The sequence below is a fragment of the Mus caroli genome, unplaced genomic scaffold (assembly GCF_978045245.1).
Source record: "Mus caroli unplaced genomic scaffold, Mus_caroli_1 scaffold_9, whole genome shotgun sequence".
NCBI classification, from domain to species: Eukaryota; Metazoa; Chordata; class Mammalia; order Rodentia; family Muridae; genus Mus; species Mus caroli.
In genome coordinates, this window is record NW_028227264.1 from 79,367,707 (window position 1) to 79,388,162 (window position 20,456).

At 52.1% G+C, this 20,456-nt stretch overlaps 1 protein-coding gene across 1 annotated transcript; it reads right to left on the reverse strand.

The window, feature by feature from the left end:
* Window positions 1-2,938: 2,938 nt before the first annotated feature.
* Window positions 2,939-9,845, reverse strand: Abhd17a (abhydrolase domain containing 17A, depalmitoylase). Its single transcript, XM_021175125.2, has 5 exons — window positions 9,670-9,845; window positions 5,976-6,485; window positions 4,893-5,087; window positions 3,428-3,607; window positions 2,939-3,348 (listed from the first exon to the last, which is right to left on the reverse strand). Exons 2-5 carry the CDS (start codon window positions 6,305-6,307, stop codon window positions 3,123-3,125), a joined length of 933 nt encoding a protein of 310 aa, XP_021030784.1. The 5' UTR covers window positions 6,308-6,485; window positions 9,670-9,845; the 3' UTR covers window positions 2,939-3,122.
* Between the last annotated feature and the right edge of the window lie 10,611 nt (window positions 9,846-20,456).

Sequence of the window (20,456 nt, forward strand, 5' to 3'; positions counted from 1 at the left end):
CAGCTGGGTCCAGCTGCTGCTCACACTGAGAGCCCTCAAGACAGGAAAGTCCTACCAGCCATCAACGACTATGCCCATGTCTGAGACATCTGTGGCAGGCCTGATCCTGTCCCCTCGAGCCCTTGGGTGCCCTGACATCCCTGGGATCCTAGGTCCCTTGACTGGAGGTTAAGTCAGGTGTGGGGACATGAGGTGACCCCAGGACCTTGTGGCCCTGAATTGGACTAGGAAACCACTACACATAGGGCATGAAAGCCTGTCGGGGAGAGCAGCCTGGCCACAGCTGTAGTCAACCGTGGGGGTACTACAGATAGCATCTGGTGAAGGGCTGTGTGTGAGGAGCCTAGGGGAAGACACTAAGGAACAACTGTAGGGCAGCGAGCCATGGGTGCCTGTGGGTGCTGCTGACTGAGGTGCTGTGCTGTGCTGTGCTGTGGAAGCCACAAGCACTGGGTCTCAGAGCATCAGAGCCACAGGGAGGTCACAGGATCTTATCCTGAATTTAAGGTGATGGCTTCATTGCAAGTTTAGTCTGTAAAGGAGAGACCTGCAGTCGTTTCTTCTTGGGGTGTTTTGCTTTGTCTTAACACAGGGTTTCTCTGCTTAGCCCTGGCTCTCTTGGAACTCACTCTAGGTCCCTAGACCAGGCTGGCCTCGAACTCACAGGGCTCCTCTTGCCTCTGCCTCCACCTCCTGAGAGCTGGGATTAAAGGTGTGCACCACTAGGCTCACCTTTTTGTAACTTGCTGTAGCTGATATGCTGGCTCATGGCTGTCATTCCAGCAGTGGTGAGGTTTGAGGCCTGGGCTACATAGCGTCAAGTCAGCCAGGCTCAGAGACAGAGGGAGATGAGATCTGACGCCCTCTTCCGGGGTGTCTGAAGACAGCTACAGTGTACTTACATATAGTAAATATTTTTTTAAAAAGAAAAGAAAAAAAAGAGCAAACTCTTGAGTCAGTCAGTGGGCAGGTCAGCCATGTATGCATGTATGTACAATAATATCCAACATGGATGCCTCAGAGCCAAAGAGCCAGCATCCCCAACATGCTTGTCCTGGTCTCTATTATATATATTAGATATCCAGGATAAGGGAGGTTGCTATGTGCCTCAAAAAAGTAAAAAAGAAAAAGCACAGGCTGTGGATGGGTGGGTGGACTCCTCCCCATTCACTGTGCCCCAAGTTCCGCCCCCAGCAGCCCCAGGTGTGACAACAGTAAGTTCAGAATCAGAGCAAATTATAGAGCAAGACCCTGTCTCAGAGTAAGCAGGGGACTGCAGCTGCAGCTTAGGGAGTGAGCGGGCAAGCAGTGCTCTCCATCCTGGGCTCCATCCCCAGCACCCAGGAAACCAGACTTTGTGCTAAGCACCAGCTGAGCTTGGTTGGAGGACAGAAGAACACGTCTTTTCTTCTAAGTACTCAAACGCAGCCTTGCTATTTTATCGAGAGCCGTTGTGGCCCAGCACCACCATCCCCCGACACACACACTCCGTGCACACACTGTTTAACATTTTTGATACAGGGTCCTCTGTACCTGAGTGCGTCCTCAGTACTGATAGCCCTCTCTCCCATTGTAGGATGACTGGCTCAGAACGAGGCTTGCCCCTCCTTACCCAGTACATTCTGGGCCTGTGTGTACCAAGGTCGCAGTGGAGACAGCCCTGGACTGCAGTTCTGCATTTCCCGGGGATATGTGGGAGCAGTGGGCATCCACCAGGATGAGAAAAGGGGGTGTTGGGGTAGGGAAACCAGCAGGTGGCAGAAGAGCCAAGCTAGGCTGTGGGACTACAGACAGGGGTCTAGTGGGGCACCCGAGCAACCTGTGCAAAGGTCCTGAGGCAAGAGAGTAGCAGACTCCAGGTTAACAATGTCCCAGTATGGTGAAACATGGACTTGAGAGCCAGCTTAGGCACTAACTAGTGCTGGAGTCAAAACCACCAATTTCAGGGGGCTGGAGAGATGGGTCAATGGTTGAAAGGACTGGCTGCTCTTCCAGAGAATCCAGGTTCAATTCCCAGCACCCACATAGCACAGACATATATGCACTCAAATCAACAATGTACATAAAAACGCCAGGCGTGGGCTGGTGAGATGGCTCAGTGGGTAAGAGCACCCGACTGCTCTTCCGAAGGTCCAGAGTTCAAATCCCAGCAACCACATGGTGGCTCACAACCATCCGTAACGAGATCTGGCGCCCTCTTCTGGAGCGTCTGAAGACAGCTACAGTGTACTTACATATAATAAATAAATAAATCTTTAAAAAAAAAAAAACAAAAACAAAAAAACGCCAGGCGTGATAGTGCACGCCTTTAATCCCAGCACTCAGGAGGCAGAGGCAGGCGGATTGAGGCCAGCCTGGTCTACAAAGTGAGTTCCAGCACAGCCAGGGCTTTACAGAGAAACCCTGTCTGGAAAAACAAAAACAAAAAAAAGTACATAAAATAAAATAAAATAAAAAAACATCGTCACTTCTGTTCTTCAAGGGCTTTAGCCACACCCCCAAGTATTCCAACTTGCCCAAATGTACCACCCACTCTTAAAGTGATGCATCCCGAGTCAGCTCAGGGTGTTGATCTCCCACACAGGCCCTTCCTCACCCTAGGGACTCTGTGGCTAGAGGAAACAACACATGGCTCAACTCCACAGAGCACACGAGCCTAGATAGAGCCAGCAGGCCTGGGGGGACCACCTCAACTCCCAGGTGACAGTGCAAGGCCTGGTCCTGGCTTTGGACCAGGAATCTTCGCATCCGGAGTGGGAGCCTTGTGCGCTGTAGGGATCGGGACTCTTGCATTGCAGGGTGCTGCCCTGCAGTCCTGGGGGCAGGCCCTGGGTGGGACGACCCAAGGTTTTCCTTCACATTCCCCATACCCAGCTGGTCTCAGCAATCTCCCAGCCCTAGAAAGGCGCACTAGAGCCACAAAGGAGCCAAGCAACCCTAAAATCTTAATCCTTTAATTAGTTTCCCTCTTTCCTTCTCTTTGCTTCCACGAGGAGAGAAGAGGGACCTCTGACGCCTGAACATGGCTCATGGCCCCTGGGGTGCCAGGCAGGGTCCTGGGCTCCGGGTCACATGCAGCCCCGGCAGGAGGCCCATGTACTGCTGAGGTCCCTGCAGATTGGCTAGGCGCGTTGGCTGGGCAGCTCCTGGGAAATGAAGCGGCGTAGGCGCTCCAGGTATTGACTGTACAGCTCAATGTCATTGTGCCCAGCGCCCTCCACCCACAGCGGCTCCACGGCCTTTGGGCAGCGCTCATACAGTGCCAGCCCGTGAGAGAAGTCGATCACCTCGTCCTCTGTGCCGTGGATGATGAGCACCGGTGACGTGATCTTCGACACCTTCTCGATGCTGAGGGAAAAGATGCACAGGCTGGAGCCCCACCCTTTCTAATGCCCCGCCCTTTCCCAAGCCCCGCCCCCATGCTCACTTAGGGAAAGCATCGAAGCAGTAGGTCTTCTTGGTGTCAGGGAAGGCCACCCGCATGCCCGAGGTGAGAGGCGAGTGCAGAACCACTGCAGCACACTCGTAGCGTGACGCCAGATCCACTGTGGGCACAGTGCCAATGCTCTGGCCATACAGGATGATACTGTCTGGGCTGATGCCATACCTGAGCGACAACAGGAGCAGGGTCAGCAGGCCTGGAGATGAGCAACTCCCAGAGCCCTGCCAAGCAGTAGTTCCATGGCTTTTTCCTCAGTCCCTCCCACGGGGTGGGGGTCAGGGTGACAGTGCCTGACTGTGGAAAGCTTTGGACCTAAGATTCCAGACCAAAAGTTCCTGTTCCCTTCTGACCTAAGAACAGAGGGCTGTCTCTTCCCAGTGCTGCCTCCCCACCAATGTGGGTCTCTGGGAATTTAGGAAACTGTGTCCTCGGATGTTCGGCCCAGTTTAAGGTCCCCAGAGTCCTTCCTGCCCAATTAGAAGCTTGCAATGTGGCAGTGCAGCCAGCTCATTCCTAACGCCTCTCCTGCCATTCCCAGCCCAGCAGATCCGTGCGGCGACTTACCCTGGCTGAGCTGCCTAGTGCTGCCCCTGCCATAGTTCCCACAGCTGTCTCAGACAAGCCTCCACAGGAGCCTCCCCTGATGCCAGGCAGGAAGTGGACCACCTAGGGGCAACCCACACTGCGCCTGTGCTGATCAGCTCTGCCTGCTCAAGCCTAAACTCCTCCCACCATAGGGGGCGGCCCCTTTAGAGAGTCGCCCCTACCTCAGGAGTTCCCTGCAGTCAGTGCTGTGGGACAATGGACAGAGTTCAGCATACACAACAGTGGCTCTCCAGACAGTGTGCACAAGGGAGTCAGCCCAGGCAGGGTACAGGCACCTTGGCACAGGGGGAGGAGCACTCAGACAGGTCCCCAGTGCCAGCATCAATAGTGCCTGGGGACCCAACTCAGTGATACCTGGCACATCTCCAGTGCAACCAGGGCTCCCAACTCCCCAGGGCTGTCAGAGTTCCAGAGCCACCTGGGGCCCTAATCAAGAGTAGGGACCTCCAGAAGTATGGGTGGATGGTCTCAGCCCCCTGCATGGGCCCTTCTCTATGAAGGAGAAAAAGGAGCCCTGGTGAGGTGGGATGAGATGGGGTGACCGGGCAAGCAGACTGACAAGGGCACAGACCTGCTGCCTACCGTCACTTGGGCACCCTCTAGTACAGCTTCCCGGCCCTCCTGCCACCTGCCCCAGAGCAAGTTCAGCTAATGGCACAGTCCTTGGCACTTGGGCTACCAACTGCCTGCTCCTAAGTTCCTCGATGGCTATCTCCTAGACCCAGGGTCCTCTGTTCACTGTCAGACCAGGTAGAACTTCCCTTTTCCTGTAGACGGCAAGGACCAAGGTCCCATCTGCCACTGACACTCCCCAACACTGCTGCCCTAAGAGCAGAGCCCTCACCTGGTACGCAGGGCCTGCCAGGCTGCATCAATGTCAGCATAGAGGTTCTTCTCCGAGGGCCGGCCAGAGCTGATCCCATAGCCAGAGTAGTCATAAGAGAAGATGTTGCAGCCGATGCGTGTGCCCAGGCCAACATAGAAGCTGCACATCTGGCCCAGGTCCACTGCATTGCCATGCGAGAAGAGAACGGTGTACCTGGGTATGCAGGTGAGAGGGCACAGCACAGCTGACCACCCACACTGAGCCAGCAGCACCCACTGTCTCCTCTATTCAGAGCTCCACGGCTGGCCTCCCACAGCATGACAGGGACTAGCTGGGGATGGGACCTGAAGGCTGTTAAGTCCTATAGCCTTAGGCCTGCCTGTGGTCAGCCATCAGGCCTTAGACCCCATCTACAGTGGGACCCGCTGTGAGTTCAATCTTCAATAGACACAAGCCCAGGCCAGGAGGCCAAGAGCCATCTCATGCCCCCATGAAACAGAACTGTGTATAAGAAGAGCCTACTCGCCGGGCATGGTGGCACACGCCTTCAATCCCAGCACTTGGGAGGCAGAGGCAGGCGGATTTCTTAGTTCAAGGCCAGTCTGGTCTACAAAGTGAGTGCCAGGATAGCCAGGGCCACACAGAGAAACCCTGTCTCGAAAAACCAAAATAAATAAATAAGTAAAAGAAGAGCCTACTCCTTCCAGTGGATGCTCTATTGCTAGGGGGAGGACTAGGTCCCACCCCTGGCCACCAGAAATCTTTTGAGATCCATCCTGCCCAGTTGACCTCTGGCCAACCCAGACAGACCTGTAATAAGACCAAGACCTGTGTCAGGTTAAGGCCATGCACCTGCCTGGCCCTGCACAGGTGTCTTCCTGAAGCACCCGCCTGACTCCTAAGTAAAGGCTTGCCCTTTAGACTCCAGACTCGACCTGGGAAAGCTGTCACCTCTCCACCTCACCCTTTGGTGGAGACTTGAAAGCAAGAACATGAAAGTGGGGTCTCCTGTGCTTTACAAGAGGGGTCAGGTGGGCCGAAAGACAGGGCAGTACAGAACCAAGGCACCCCTGCTGTGAGCCCTGGGAGGGGGCAGCTCACCTGGCACCCGGTACACAGCGCACATACATGCAGGCGATGCGGTTGGCGCGCGCGCTCTTGGTCACGAAGACCTCAATGGTATCCAGCTCGCGCTGGCCATACTGGAAGTCAGCACGCTCTGTCAGGTGGATCTTCCAGCGCCCGGGTGTGGCCGCTGAGGTCCGTAGGGGACCCGAGGGGGCAGCGCCGGCCCCACCGGGCCCCGGCTCAGGTTCAGGTACCAGAGAGTAGGTGGGATCGGGAGGCAGGAAGGCGAGCTTGGCAGCGATGCGGCCCGGGCAGGGTGGGCAGCAGAACAGGCAGCAGAGCTCGCTCACCGACAGGCCGTTCATGGCGGGCGCCGGGCCCGCGCTGGGCCAGGGGAGGGGCGGGGGTGCTCCGAGATGCCGGCAGCTCGCGGGCTGCACACCTCAGTCCCGTTAGGAGGCCGCAGCCCGGCCCCATCGCGGTCCAAGGCGAGCCCCCGGGAGCCTCACAGCCACAGGTCTCCATGCCATACAGTGGGATACCCTGCAGGGGACACCAACATGTAGGTTCCCTCCAGGAATCTAGGGTAGAACCAGGTACCAGCCTGTGCCAGGCAGGGAGGAAGGCGTGTCCCCACATCCACGGTCTATCTTGATCCTCTTGGCCTGCCCACAACCTAGCTCTCCCGGGCCTCTGTGGCAGAAATCATTCTATGTATGGCCCCCAGCTTCTGCCATTCCAGCACCCCCAGGCCTATGCCCAGACACTTCTGTCTGCCCCACCAGTTTCTCCCTCAGTCCTTGAAGGAGTTATCCTCCAAAACAGGTAACAAAAGCAGCTCCAAGTTTTGAGCCAAAGGGATCCAAAGACTATAGGCTCCCACGCAGGAGGATGTGGAGGGTAAGCCACGGGGCCTTGGAACACAGAGACAGAGCCCAAAGGAGGAAACAGACACAAAGACCGGGAACAAGGACAGGATGCATGCCAGACACAGGGCCCCACTGACTGGGACAATGGTTTGTCCCCGTGCTTGGGGCCGGGGGTGGGGGGGTCTCCCGCGGGGTCAGGGCAGCTGTGGCCTCCAGCAGCTGCAACCTCAGGGTTCAGTCACCCAACCTCCCAGGCCTGCCTCAGAGAGGCAGCAAACTGCAGAAGGGAAGTGAAATGGGGGGGGGGGGGGCAGGGCCTGACTCCAATAGAAACCCAAATGCTCCATTTCTGCAGGACATCCTAAAATGTGTTCAAGTGACACCAAAGCCACTTCCACTGTATGCTGAGCTGCCAATGGATAGATACAGAGACATTTCCAGAAAAGCCCACAACCATCTCTCACAACCTGGGAGGAAGGCAGGAGACTTCATAGTGCAATTTTGTTTTGTTTTGTTTTGTTTTTTGAGACAGGGTTCCTTTGTATAGCCCTGGCTGTCCTGGAACTCACTTTGTAGACCAGGCTGGCCTGGAACTCAGAAATCCGCCTGCCTCTGCCTCCAAAGTGCTGGGATTAAAGGCGTGCACCACCACACCTGGCTCATGGTGCAATTTTAACAGGATATCAACCTACACCTGGGTTTTAGGTCACAGCATATAAATCCACAGGGACAGAGGGACATGGATAACAGGCAAAGGGAGACACATGACACTCAGGCAGCTGTGCCCCCCGCCCCACATTTTTGGATCCCTGTGAATCTGAGGTGTAAGACCACTGGGGAGAGGGATAGCCCAGTCCCTAACAATTCAGGGACACATTGAGAGGACAGCTATGACAGCCAGAGCAAGGACAAAGATAGTACCAACAAGTCCCCAGCTCCCAGGTGGCAATTCACAAAGATGCAGATGACACCAGGTGTCTCCAAGAGACACCAGGCCACACCTGGAATCTACAGCACTCCTAGAATGGAGTTGGGAGCACTTCTAGCACAGAGCAGGTGGGGACCAAGACAACACCAGGCCACATCTGTAACTGGGAGCACACCCTACAGAGCAGGTGGGGACCAGAGACTCTGCCCAAGACCCTGAATAACCCAGAACAGCCTATCAGGGAATGACCCCGCTCCAAATATCCACAAGGTCAATGTTTAGAGACACTGGCTTTATAATCAAGGCCTCCTCATTTAACACCCCTTAGACACAGAGGGCTTGGAAGGACCTGTGGTCCAGTGAGAAAGAACACCTGACCAAACTGGAGAGAAAGTGAACCAAGGCCAGGGAAGGGAGTGCTGTCCCTCACACTCCCCTCCGGGTCACTCCCACGATCTTTAAGCCTGCTGGTTCCATCTACCACCACTTGAACCTTTCCCCAACTGCACTCTCACCTCCTTACGAAGGTCCATCTCAGCTGCCGCTATCATTCCGTGTCAAAGGCTTGGCCCTCGCTATTTTGACACCTTCTGCAGCACACACCTATTGAGTGACCTCCCTTCTAGAGTTATCCTTCCTCCTCCTAGTCACAGACCTCATGCCTAGCCACACATCTTATCAGGTGTGTAATTTCTGGGGTCTCAACCTGCAGTATGTTTTCTAGACAAGTCAAGCAAGGGGAGGCCTCAGTTTCCCGCCTGTGGCTGTCCCTACCTATGCCAGCATCCTGAGTCTGCCATATGGGGAGGAGCCCTCAGTCACAATTCCAGATACTTCTACAGTTAACTAGATCTCCACCCTACAAGAAGAAAGTCCCATGCATGGGGCAGGACCTGGAAGACCCACTTCCACTCAACAACCATGTGCAGGGCAGCCAGAGAAAATGAAGCTGTGGAAGAAAGACATTAAAGACATAAGCCTCTGGGACCTGCCAGTGTTATATGGAGAGGACAGACAGCATGTGGGACTTCATGTCACAGATGGAGCCACTGGGTACTGTAAGCCGGGATTATTCACTCACTGCCACAAAGCCCAAGCATTGTGATCACAGACATAAAACCAGGCCCTGGTGTTACAAGCAACCAGGCTACTGTAAGGGCTCTAGGATGACCTACATATGACTGTCTGCTCTGGCATGCCTCACCCGGCCAGTCATAGTAGGGAGGCAACCCTCTAGGAGCTGAAGAGTTCAAAGAATGTAGACGGGTTGGGGGAGATGGCTCAGCAGGTAAAGGCACTTGCTACCAAGTTTAAATATCCGATTTGGATCAGGGGACCAGCATGGTAGGAGAGGACTGACTTCAGGAAGCTGTCCTCTGCGTGGGCGCACACACGTGAAAAAAAGGAAATAGCTCAGTGACAGAGGACCGCAGAGGTAAACCCGGGCAGCAGGAGAAGATTCGAAAAACTGCAAGGGCTCCCAGGGGAGCAGGGCCCGCTCAAGCTGCACCCTCAGGCTCGGTTTCAGCAAGAGGGCTTCATCGTGGGGGTGATAAGGAACCATATAGGAGTTCTGGGCTGCAGAAATGAAGCCTGCAGTGGGCCCCCACTGGCAGGAAGACGCCAGGTGAGTGGCAAAGGTGGCCGGTGAATGTCAGCAGACAGTTGTAGGCACAGAGGGTGTGGGACAGGGGCTGGGTCTGCGGCTGGCCCGGGCGTTTCTTGGGGACACAGCCGTGTCCTGAGGAGGTTAAGCGACTGCTCCAGGATCGCTGCACGGGGACATGGGGATGCCAGGGACACGGTGGGTGCGCTGGTCTCACAGCCATCCCCGGAGAGCACAGGGAGGTCTCGGACGCAGGGCCCCGCTCGATTCGGCCCCACACCATAAACCGCCGCAGCCCGCGCGCGCCCGCCCGCCTGCACTCACCGCCGCCCGCGCCCGCCGGCCCGGGGGCCGCACTCCATGGCTCCCGGCCGCCCGCCCGTGCGTCCGTCTGTCTGTCCCCCGGGGACCCCGACCCAGCCTCCTGCACCAACACCACCGCAGCTCCGCCGAGGGCGGAAGTGAGCTTGACCTAACACCGCCCCCGGAAGTGATGCGAGGAGAATGCGCAAGCGAGGAGGCCTCTGGCTGTTTATGGGGGCGGAGCAAAGCGACCGCGAAGCGGATTGGGTGGGTTGTTGTGAGGGCGGTACATGTGCTGGAGGTGGGGCCAAGAGAAGGAGGTGCCCGATTGCCGAGCGGGGCTCGAGATAAAAGGCGGGACTTGGTTGTGTGGGCGGGGCTATTATGGGGGCGGGGCCTCAATAGAAGTGAAGGTCTGAAGGAGCTTGGCTGGCTTTCGCTAGTACCGGGTAAAGAGCGGTCTGGGGGCGGGGCCTGGAATGAAGGCGGAACCGAATGGTCTGGGGGCGGGACCTGGATAGGGTGTGACTTTGACCAGAGTAGAGCAGCGTTCCGAGGATGGGATTTGCATTCCCAGTTGATTGGTTAAATTATCCTTGCCTTCCCCCTCCACCCCATCTGCTCATCCCCTCCGTGAATTCCTGGAAGAGGCAATAAAATGAGTTTCTCTCAGGGTCTCAAGACAGGAGCTGGAGAGGTGTTCACCCTTTAAGAACACTACACATCCCAGGACCCACAAGGTGGTTCTCAACCACCTGTAACTCTATTTCCAGGAGATTCTACTCCCATTTCAGGCTTCTTCAGATACCCGACAGACACATATAGGCAAAACACCTTTACAACCCAATTTTTTTTATGTTTATTTATTTATTTATTTATTTATTATATGTAAGTACACTGTAACTGTGTTCAGACACTCCAGAAGAGGGCGTCAGATCTCGTTGTGGATGGTTGTGAGCCACCATATGGTTTCTGGGATTTGAACTCAGAACCTTCGGAAGAGCAGTTGGTGCTCTTACCCGCTGAACCATCTCACCAGCCCCCTACAACCCAATTTTATTTGTCTGTGTATTTACATTACTGCGCCATGGAGCGCCTGTGGAGGTCAGAAAACAGTTTGTGGGAATCTACTCTGTTCTACTGAGTGAGTCCCTGGGATTAAACTCAGGTTTTGTGGCAAGAGTCTTTTACCCACTGAGCCATCTCACTGGCCCTCATTTTGAGTTGAGTGTAGGGGACAGAGGATGCTTTTTATCTTTTTATTTTATATGTATGTGTGTTTTGCACTCATGTGTGTGCACCACAAGTGTACCCAAGGAGGGGGTATCAAATTCCCAAGAACTAGATTTATGGGCAGTTGGGTTGCTGGTAAGCCACTACATGGGTTCTGGGAACCAAACCCAGGTTCTTCACAAAAGCAGTAAATGCTCTTTGTTTCTTGTAGTCTTTCTCTTTGTGGCCTTGGTTGTCCTGGAACTCCTTCTAGTCCAGGGACTTGAACTCAGAGATCTGCCTGCCTCTACCAAATGCTGGGATTAAAGGCATGCACCTTGAATTGCACCCAGCTACTGTAAATGCTCTCAACCACTGAGCCATTCCTCCAGCATCCCCGACTAGGTTTTTTTGGTTTTTGGTTTTTGTTTTGGGGTTTTTTTTTGGAGTGGGGGGGTGGGGGTTTCAAGACAAGGTTTCTCTGTATAGCCCTGGCTGTCCTGGAACTCACTCTATAGACCAGGCTGGCCTCGAACTCAGAAATCTGCCTGCCTCTGCCTCCTGAGTGCTGGGATTAAAGGCATGTGCCACCACTGCCGGGCTCCCTGTCTAGTTTTTTAAAACAGGACCTCAGGCTATAGATCAGGCCAGTCTGGAACTCATTGTGTAGTTCTGTTGTAGCCTTCAAATTACTGATGCTAACTCTGTGCAGTTAATTGTCCTGCTTCTTGGAAGCCTCACCAAAGAGACTGCACTGTTGTGTACAGACGGTTTGCCTCTGCGTCCCCGTCCCCCCACCCCTCACCCCCACCCCCGCCACAAAAGCTCCCATCTTCCCACCCTTCCAAGGCAAGCACAATGTGTAGGCTGCTGGTTTCTGCACTGCATCATCCCCTCCCTGGCCTCTCCAAGGTAATCCAGCCTGGCATTAGAATGGCACTGCCCATAAACCCCCACCCCCACCCCCTTAATGAAAACACCCCGAGGAGCCAAATGCTAGCTTGAGACAACCGCCCCGCCTCTGCATCGCAAAAACTAGCTCTCCCTCTGTTAAACGGGGGAACTCTCCAGATACCTGTCCTTGGGACCTTAGCAAACTCAGCCCAGTGGCGCACACGCCTTTCATCCCAGCACTTGGGAAGCAGAGGCAGGCAGATTTCTAAATTCGAGGCCAGCCTGGTCTACAGAGTGAGTTCCATGACAACCAGGACTGCACAGAGAAACTTTGTCTCAAAAAACAAAACAGGAAAGAAAGAAAAGAAAGAAAAAAGAAACAAAAAAGAAGTAACAAACACAAGATCAAGGGCCCAGGTTTAAATCATATAGAAAAGTTAATCGGAGGTCACAGACAGTTATGGCTGGCCATAAAAAAATTAGTTCCTGATAACCCCACAAAAGATACTCCTTAATCCCCCTCCCAGCTTAAGTCCCGTCCCACCAAAAGGTATCCTGTTTGAGTTACTACCTGCTGCCTATTCCTGCTTCCTCACCCTAAGCATTCAAGGAATTCAAGCATACTGCACTGTATATAAGCTCAATGCTTAAGTGGATGCTCACAGTCAGCTATTGGATGGAACACAGGGCCCCTAATGAGGGAGCTAGAGAAAGTACCCAAAGAGTTAAAGGGGTCTGCAACCCTATAGGAGGAACAACAATATGAACTAACCAGTACTCCCACCCCCCAGAGCTCCTGTCTCTAGCTGCATATGTAGCAGAGGATAGCCTAGTCGGCCATCAAAGACCAAGTACCTATACAGGGGAATGCCAGGGCCAGGAAGCAGGAGTGGGTGGGTTGGGGAGCAGGGCAGGGAGGCTATAGGGGGGAATTGGGGATAGCATTTGAAATGTAAATGAGGAAAATAATAAAAAAATAAAGCCAGGTGTGGTGGCACACGCCTTTAATCCCAGCACTCGTGAGGCAGAGGCAGGCAGATTTCTGAGTTCGAGGCCAACCTGGTCTAGAAAGTGAGTTCCGCCGGGCGTGGTGGCGCACGCCTTTAATCCCAGCACTTGGGAGGCAGAGGCAGGCTGATTTCTGAGTTCGAGGCCAGCCTGGTCTACAAAGTGAGTGCCAGGACAGCCAGGGCTACACAGAGAAACCCTGTCTCGAAAAACCAAAAAAAAAAAAAAAAGAAAGTGAGTTCCAGGACAGCCAGGACTATACAGAGAAACCCTGTCTCGAAAAAAACAAAATAAATAAATAAATAAATAAACTCAATGCTTTCTGGGCTCACTATCACATGCCAGTGGAGGCTTGCAATCCGAGTCTAGACTCAAAATGGTAATAAAAAAAAGACTCTTTTGCAAATTGCATCAGACTTCACAATTTTTGGGCTCATCTGGGTTTCCCACAGACTCGGGGCATAACAGTTTAGCCTAGGCCCTCTCACGCCACAATCCTACTGCCCCAACCACCATAGTGTTAGACTGACAGACATGAGCTACCGTGTGAGGTTGAGTCAAGTTGTTTTTCCAGCGGGAGAGGACACCATCTCTGGTGGCCTAGGGTAGTATTGAACTCTTGAATAGTCCGCCACTGGACTACTGAAGTGAGGGGTGGCCATCACCACATTCTGCAGACTACATTCTCATTCCTTTCTCCCCCACCCCATTCCCAACCTCTTTTGAGACAAGTCTCATATAGCCCAAATGGGCTTGATCTGAACACATACAGAGGGGTAGCTGTGTTGAACTCCTGATCTGCCTGCCTCAGCCTCCCAATTGCTGGGACAACAGGAGTCCCTGGCCCAGGGCTTTATGCTACACTAGGACTCTAGCAACTGAACCTCATCTCCAGTCAGTTTTGTTCAAGTATCCATTTATCTATCCATTGGTCCATTGTCTATCTATCTATGTATCCATTCTCTATCCATCTATCTCTCTTATCTAATCATCCATCCATCCATTATCTATTTGAGACAGAGTCTCACTATGTAGCCTTAGCTGGCCTCCAATTCCCAGAAGCCACTTGCTGCTGCCTCCCCAGCTCTGGGATTAAAGGGGTGCCCTACCAATGCCTGCCTCTTGAAGGCTGAGATTCCAGGCACTCAGCTCCACACCACACCCACATTTATATGTAACACTCTATGAAAATGGCATGGGCAAGCAAGATGGCACCTGCCAACAAGCCTGCAGTCCTGAGTTCAATCCCTAAGACTCCCACAAAAGAAAAACTGACTACTGCAGGCTGTTTTCTGATTGCCACACCATGGCATGCCTGCAGACACATACAAAAGAAATAAAAGGTCACACACTGGGCCAGTGAGATGGTTCAGTGGGGGAAACCAACTACTGTGTACACACCTGTGGACTAAGTCACCTGATTTCCAGGCTCACCGGAGATAGTGGGAGAGAACCAGCAGCTCCCACAGATGTCCTCTGGCTTCCGTGTGTGCATCCACACACATGCATATTACATAACGACCTAAATAAATACAGGTGCAAATGAATAGAGTAACAAGAGAGACCAGTGAGATGGAAGCTACCTTAGTGCGAAGAGGGAGAGACATCAGGCCTGATATCAGTTCTTGGGAGCCACGTGCCAGAGAAGAGCACAGACTCCATGGAGTTTCTTAATGCCACATCCCCACAAACACTAAATGAATAAATATAATAAAATTTAAAAACAAATACTGCAGCCGGGCGAGGTGACACACTCCTTTAATCCCAGCACTTCAGAGGCAGAGGCAGGTGGATCTCTGACTTTGAGACTATCCTGGTCTACAGAAGGAGTTCCAGGACAGCTAGAGCTACATCGAAAAGCCCTGTCTTGAAAAACAAAACAAAAAACTTAAATAAATTAAAAAAAAAAAAAACTGGGTGGTGATGGCTGCTGTCTCCATGTCCCTCTGTCTGCCTCCCTGTCCCTCTGTGTGCCTCCATTTCCCTGACTCTCTCCATGTCCCTGTAGGTCCCCATGTCCCTCTGTCTGTCTCCATGTCTCTCTGTCTATCTCCATGTCCCTGTCTGTCTCCATGTCCCTCTGTCTGTCTCCATGTCCCTGTAGGTCTCCATGTCTCTCTGTCTATCTCCATGTACCTCTGTCTGTCTCCATGTCCCTCTGTCTGCCTCCATGTCCCTGTCTGTCTCCATGTCCCCTGCTGTCCCCATATCTGCTCTGCAGAGATAAACTGCTACTACAAAACCAGAATCCTAGCTGGGTGGTGGTGGTGGTGGCACACGCCTTTAATTCCAGCACTTCGGAGGCTGAGACAGGCGGATTTCTGAGTTCAAGGCCAGCCTGGTCTACAAAGTGAGTTCCAGGACAGCCGAGGCTATACAGAGAAACCCTGTCTCAAAAAAACAAACAAACAAACAAAAAACATAATCCACCTGGGCTCTGTACAGCTCTGCCACCACTGCCCAAGACTTCCAGCCATGTCCCCAGGCTTGCCCAGGGCTGTCTGGATCTGCTGTTGGATTACTTCAGATCCAAAGGTCATTAAAGCAGACACTTCTTTTCCAGGTGACTTCTCTTTTGTTTTGAGACAGGGTCTCGATATGTAGACCAGGCTGGCCCTCAAGCCCACAGAAATCGACCTGCCTCTGCCTAGGTAAAGCCAGGATTAAAGGTACACCATTAAGCTTGGAACCTGGGGATTTCTTTCAACCCTGTAAATCCCTCCAGAGCCCTGGAACTCAGGACTGGGAGGAGCCACAGCTTGCTGAGCCAGAAAGCCAAGCTCTGCCCGGGAGAAACCCACAGGGAGTGAAGGAAATGGGAGGGGGTGTTTGGGGGTGCGGATGACCAGGGACACCAGACCACAGTTGGTAGAATACGACTGAGCTCCCCTCTGTCTCCATGAAGCATGTGCCCTCTCTTCACAGTGTTGCCCACCTACCCTGGGACGTGCTGTAAAAGGAAATTTCACTGTTGTAGTCAGACATAGCAGTACACACCCAAAATGTCAGTGCTCTGAAGGAGGCTGAGGACGCACAAGGTCAAGGCCAGAACTGCACAGAGACATATCAGAAATCAAAACACTGGCTCTGGGATGGTGTGGCAGGCAAAGCATTTATTTATTTTATATATTTGAGTACACTGTCACTCTCTTTAGAAGAGGGCATCAGATCCCATTACAGATGGTTTTGAGCTACCATGTGGTTGCTGAGAATTGAACTCAGGACCTCTGAAAGAGCAGTCTTAGCTGGAAGTGCTCTTAGCTGCTGAGGCATCTCTCCAGCCCCAAATCCTACTTTTTTTTTTTTTTAAGATTTATTTATTTTTATTATATGTAAGTACACTGCAGCTGTCTTCAGACACTCCAGAAGAGGGCGCCAGATCTCTTTACGGATGGTTGTTAGCCACCATGTGGTTGCTGGGATTTGAACCTTGGACCTTCGGAAGAGCAGTCGGGTGCTCTTACCCACTGAGCCATCTCACCAGCCCCCCAAATCCTACTTTTAATAATGGTTCTTTTTATTTTTTATTTTTTGGTTTTTCGAGACAGGGTTTCTCTGTATAGCCCTGGCTGTCCTAGAACTCACTTTGTAGACCAGGCTGGCCTGGAACTCAGAAATCCGCCTGCCTCTGCCTCCTGAGTGCTGGGATTAAAGGCGTGGGCCACCGCGCCCAGCCTTAATAATGGTTCCTAAATGCTTCAACCTCCCTCCTAGCCCACTACTACCAGAGGTAGTGGAAAGGAAAGGTTATTAGGATACAGAGGAAGTGGACCCGTTTAGAAATAGCTCTTTGGGGTGATTCCAATCTTCGCTGTTCTCAGCCCAGTCCACTCAGTAGACACCACACACACACCAGCAGCAGTGGCACTAGCCAGCAGAAACAGCCAAGTCTCCACCAAAGCTCTACAAGTCAGCAGGAGCAACCAGGACCAGCAGAGATGCCAGAAATTCTGTCATGCCTCTCTCAAAGAAGGGAAGATCAGCGGAGAGGAAGGCACAAAGACTGGAGACCAAGAAGTGTCATAAAGCTAGTTAGGCATGCCTGCAGCCACTGTCCTTTGAGTCTTATTTATACTTCTTCCAAGCAGTATGTGTCTTCCCACCCGTGCCTCAGCAGAAAAGTACTTGAGTCTGTCCTTGCAATACTCCACCTGAGTTTGTATTACATTGCTCTGCCGATCTGCCCGAATCCTCAGAAACAGCTGGTAACTGCCAGAACACCACCACAAGTTTTTTGGTGTGTTTCTTTATATGAAGTCACAACACACAATGACCATCAAGGAATGGCAAGGCATACCAATACTGTGCCCTTTTCTTCCTTCACTTGCCTTTCAACTTAGAGCCTCTCCTTCCTCTTTCCTGGGTTTTCTTGGGTTCACTCCCTGTCTGTTGATTGTTGGCTCCCCCTCGTGACCTAGCTTCACTTTACCTGACTCTTGTTTACCAGAAGCCTTGGGTTAAAGGTGTGTGTTAGGGCTGAGCCACACCACAAGAGGAAACAGGTTTTTCCAGTTCACAGTCTCTGGGTTTGAGCTGGGAGCAAATATGCTGCAACACAGGCTGGACTCAGTTTAGTGTTCTTCTTGACTTGGCTGGGATCACAGGCATAAAGCCACCACCCCACGATTCTTTTCCCATATTATAAAGCAGGTTCCAAGTTCTGGGTGTCACAAGTGTCCAACTGGAGGCTGTGCCTTGAAGCTGCATTTTAAGAGTTCATATCTAGATGTGCCCAGATCATGGGTGATTTCAAGGGGTTGGGAGTGGGATGGTTCCTGTAGAGTGTAGAGGCAAGGCAGGAAGTGGGGAAATCTTTTTTTTTTTTTGGGAGGGGGTGTTTCGACACAGGGTTTCTCTGTGTAGCCCTGGCTGTCCTGGAACTCATTATTCTGTAGACCAGGCTGGCCTCGAAGTCAGAAATCTGCCTGTCTCTGCCTCCCAAGTGCTGGGATTAAAGGCATGCGCCACCACTGACCTGTCAGAAGGGAATTGTTAAAATAGAACTACAGAGAGGTGTCATGCAGATGGCTGATGGACTGGACAGGCAGTGCAGGAGGGGCAGAGGAACCCCAGCTGCTTCCCTAGACTGGGGATCACTCCTACCCTCACACCCAGGCCATGAAATCTATACCCCTCTGTCTTTTGGTGGTCAAACAAAAGGTATTTTAAAAAGCAGGCAAGCAATCACACTGAGCCACGCCCTCAGCCCCTCACTGGGAGATTCTAGGCAAGGCTCCACCCCTGACCATGACCATAGTCCTCTACTACAGAGAAATTCTAGGCAGGGCTCCACCCTGACCAGGTTCCCAGCCCTTTTTGTACTCCCCACACCAACACCCCAATTTCTGGGGCCGGAGGTTTGAGACAGGGTTTCTCTGTATAGCCCTGGCTGTCCTGGAACTCACTTTGTAGACCAGGCTGGCCTTGAACTCAGAAATCCACCTGCCTCTGCCTCTCCAGTGCTGGGATTAAAGGTGTGTGCCACCACGCCCGGCCTCCCAATTTTTTGAGACAGGGTTTCTCTATGTAGTCCTGGCTATGAGTTACAACTCACAGAGACCCTCCTGCCTCTGCCTCCTGAGTGCAGGGATTAAAGGTGAGTACCACCACTGCCTGGTAAATTAAAAAAATAATAATAAATAAAAGTTAAAAGGACAAATTGGCGTTGAGATGTGGCTCAGAGGTAGACCTCCTGCCTAGAATCCACTGGGAGGATAGAATGAGACACTCTTCCTCAAGATAAGTGAACAATTATCTGTTCACTTCAAACAGGAACAGTCACAGCCCAAACCAAGGACACTACCAAAGTCTAACTTGGTGAACTATTAGTTTTATTGGGGTTACTTATGAGAGCATGGGTGAGGGACTACTTACAGCAGCAGAAGAGACTCAAAGGTGACAATTCAGGACCTGGAACCTACAGCACAGCCTACAGTCTGCTCAATAGATGGGATGGCAAGGCATACCAATACTGAAGAGAGTATCAGATTTCATTACAGATGGTTATGAGCCACCATGTGGTTGCTGGGATTTGAACTCAGGATCTTTGGAGGAGCAGTCGGTGCTCTTACCCACTGAACCATCTCACCAGCCCCCTGTATAACATCTTTTAAAGATAACTTTTTTTAAAAAAAATTTATGAGCATTGATGTTTTGAAAAGGCATCAGACTTCCTGGAATTGGAGTTAGGGATGGCTGTGAGCCACCATGTGGGTGCTAGGATCTGAACCTTCATCCTCTGGAAGATCAGCCAGTGCTCTCAGCCACAGAGCCATCTCTACAGCTCCTGGCATAGCATTTCTAAGGACCTGGGCTTAGTCAAAAAATATTAAAGAAACAACATGGGTTTCCTGGTGGCCCTGTTTTGGTGTGATGACCCAAAACTTGGTTTTCTTCCCAAGACCCTTGGTTCACATGGCTTCCTAGAAGCCAGACACTGTACCTAAGGGTTCTAGCTTCGTTTTGTTTGTTTGTTTCTTTGTTTGTTTTTCGAGACAGGGTTTCTCTGTATAGCCCTGGATGTCCTGGAACTCACGCTGTAGAAACTCAGAAGTCTGCCTGCCTCTGCTTCCCAAGTGCTGGGATTAAAGGCATGGGCCACTACCACCCAGCTTGGGTTCTAGCTTTGTAATGCTAGTCACATCCACTTATCTGTCTTGCAAGCAGCCATAGACCAATCTCATGGGACCTACTGTGCTCTGATAAGCTGGTCACAAGACATTCCTTATTCCAGAAAGATTGTGTTTGGCAGACAGGCCTAGAAGATTGCAAACAGGCTGATCCTGGAGCCAACCCCAGGCTCTCTGGTGCCACTTTCTACCTTCCAGGCTGGTTAGGGCTCAGCCAGGCAATCTGCTGGTTATGTCCTAAGCCATAGAGGAAGAAGGGCCCTGGGCGAGACTCAGGGACTCTGGCCTGGGAATAACATGTTAGGCAGATAAAGCTACACTGTGAAACTCTTTATCTAAAACAATAATTAACTAAAAAGTATTAATGTTAGGTCATCTCTCCTGCCTCTATTACTTGTTCATTTATTTTCTTTCATCTTTTGTTTTTGTTTTTTAAAGACAGGATCTGTCCTGGAACTCCCAGAGATTTGCCTGCCTCTGCCTCCCAAGTGCTGGGGTTAAAGGCCCTTGCCCCAACCACCTTGAACTTTTGATCTCTTGTATCCACCCCTAGAGTGTTGGCATGACCAGCTTGTGCCATCAGGAATGCTATGGATGGAATCCAGGTTCGCCTGGGTGCTAGGCAAACACTCCATGAACCACCCCAGCCCCAGACTTATTCAGAAGTTCTCATATCTGTTTCACCCATTGTACAGATGAGGAAAATAAGGGCCTGAGTGGACCTAAAACCTCAGACTACAGTCACTTTCCAAGCAGTAGAAGTGATTGTTCACCAGCAACATGGGACTTTACAGAAGTATGATGGCAGATGCTCTTTGAGTGACTAATGGCCATAGAGTCTCCTTCTGCCTCAAGTCTTCTCTCTGCTGATGTCTCAAAGTGTCACAAAGGGGCCGAGTTCAGTGCTATCCCAGGATCTCAAGCCACAGTATTCTACTAGCTGCAGCACACATAAGAAAACCTCCTAGACTCAGCAAGGCCTTGTGAAGCAGCCACGCGCACGGCCTTAGGGGAAATGTAGTCGCATCGCGCAGGCCCCGCCCATGGAACTACGCTCCCGTCGTG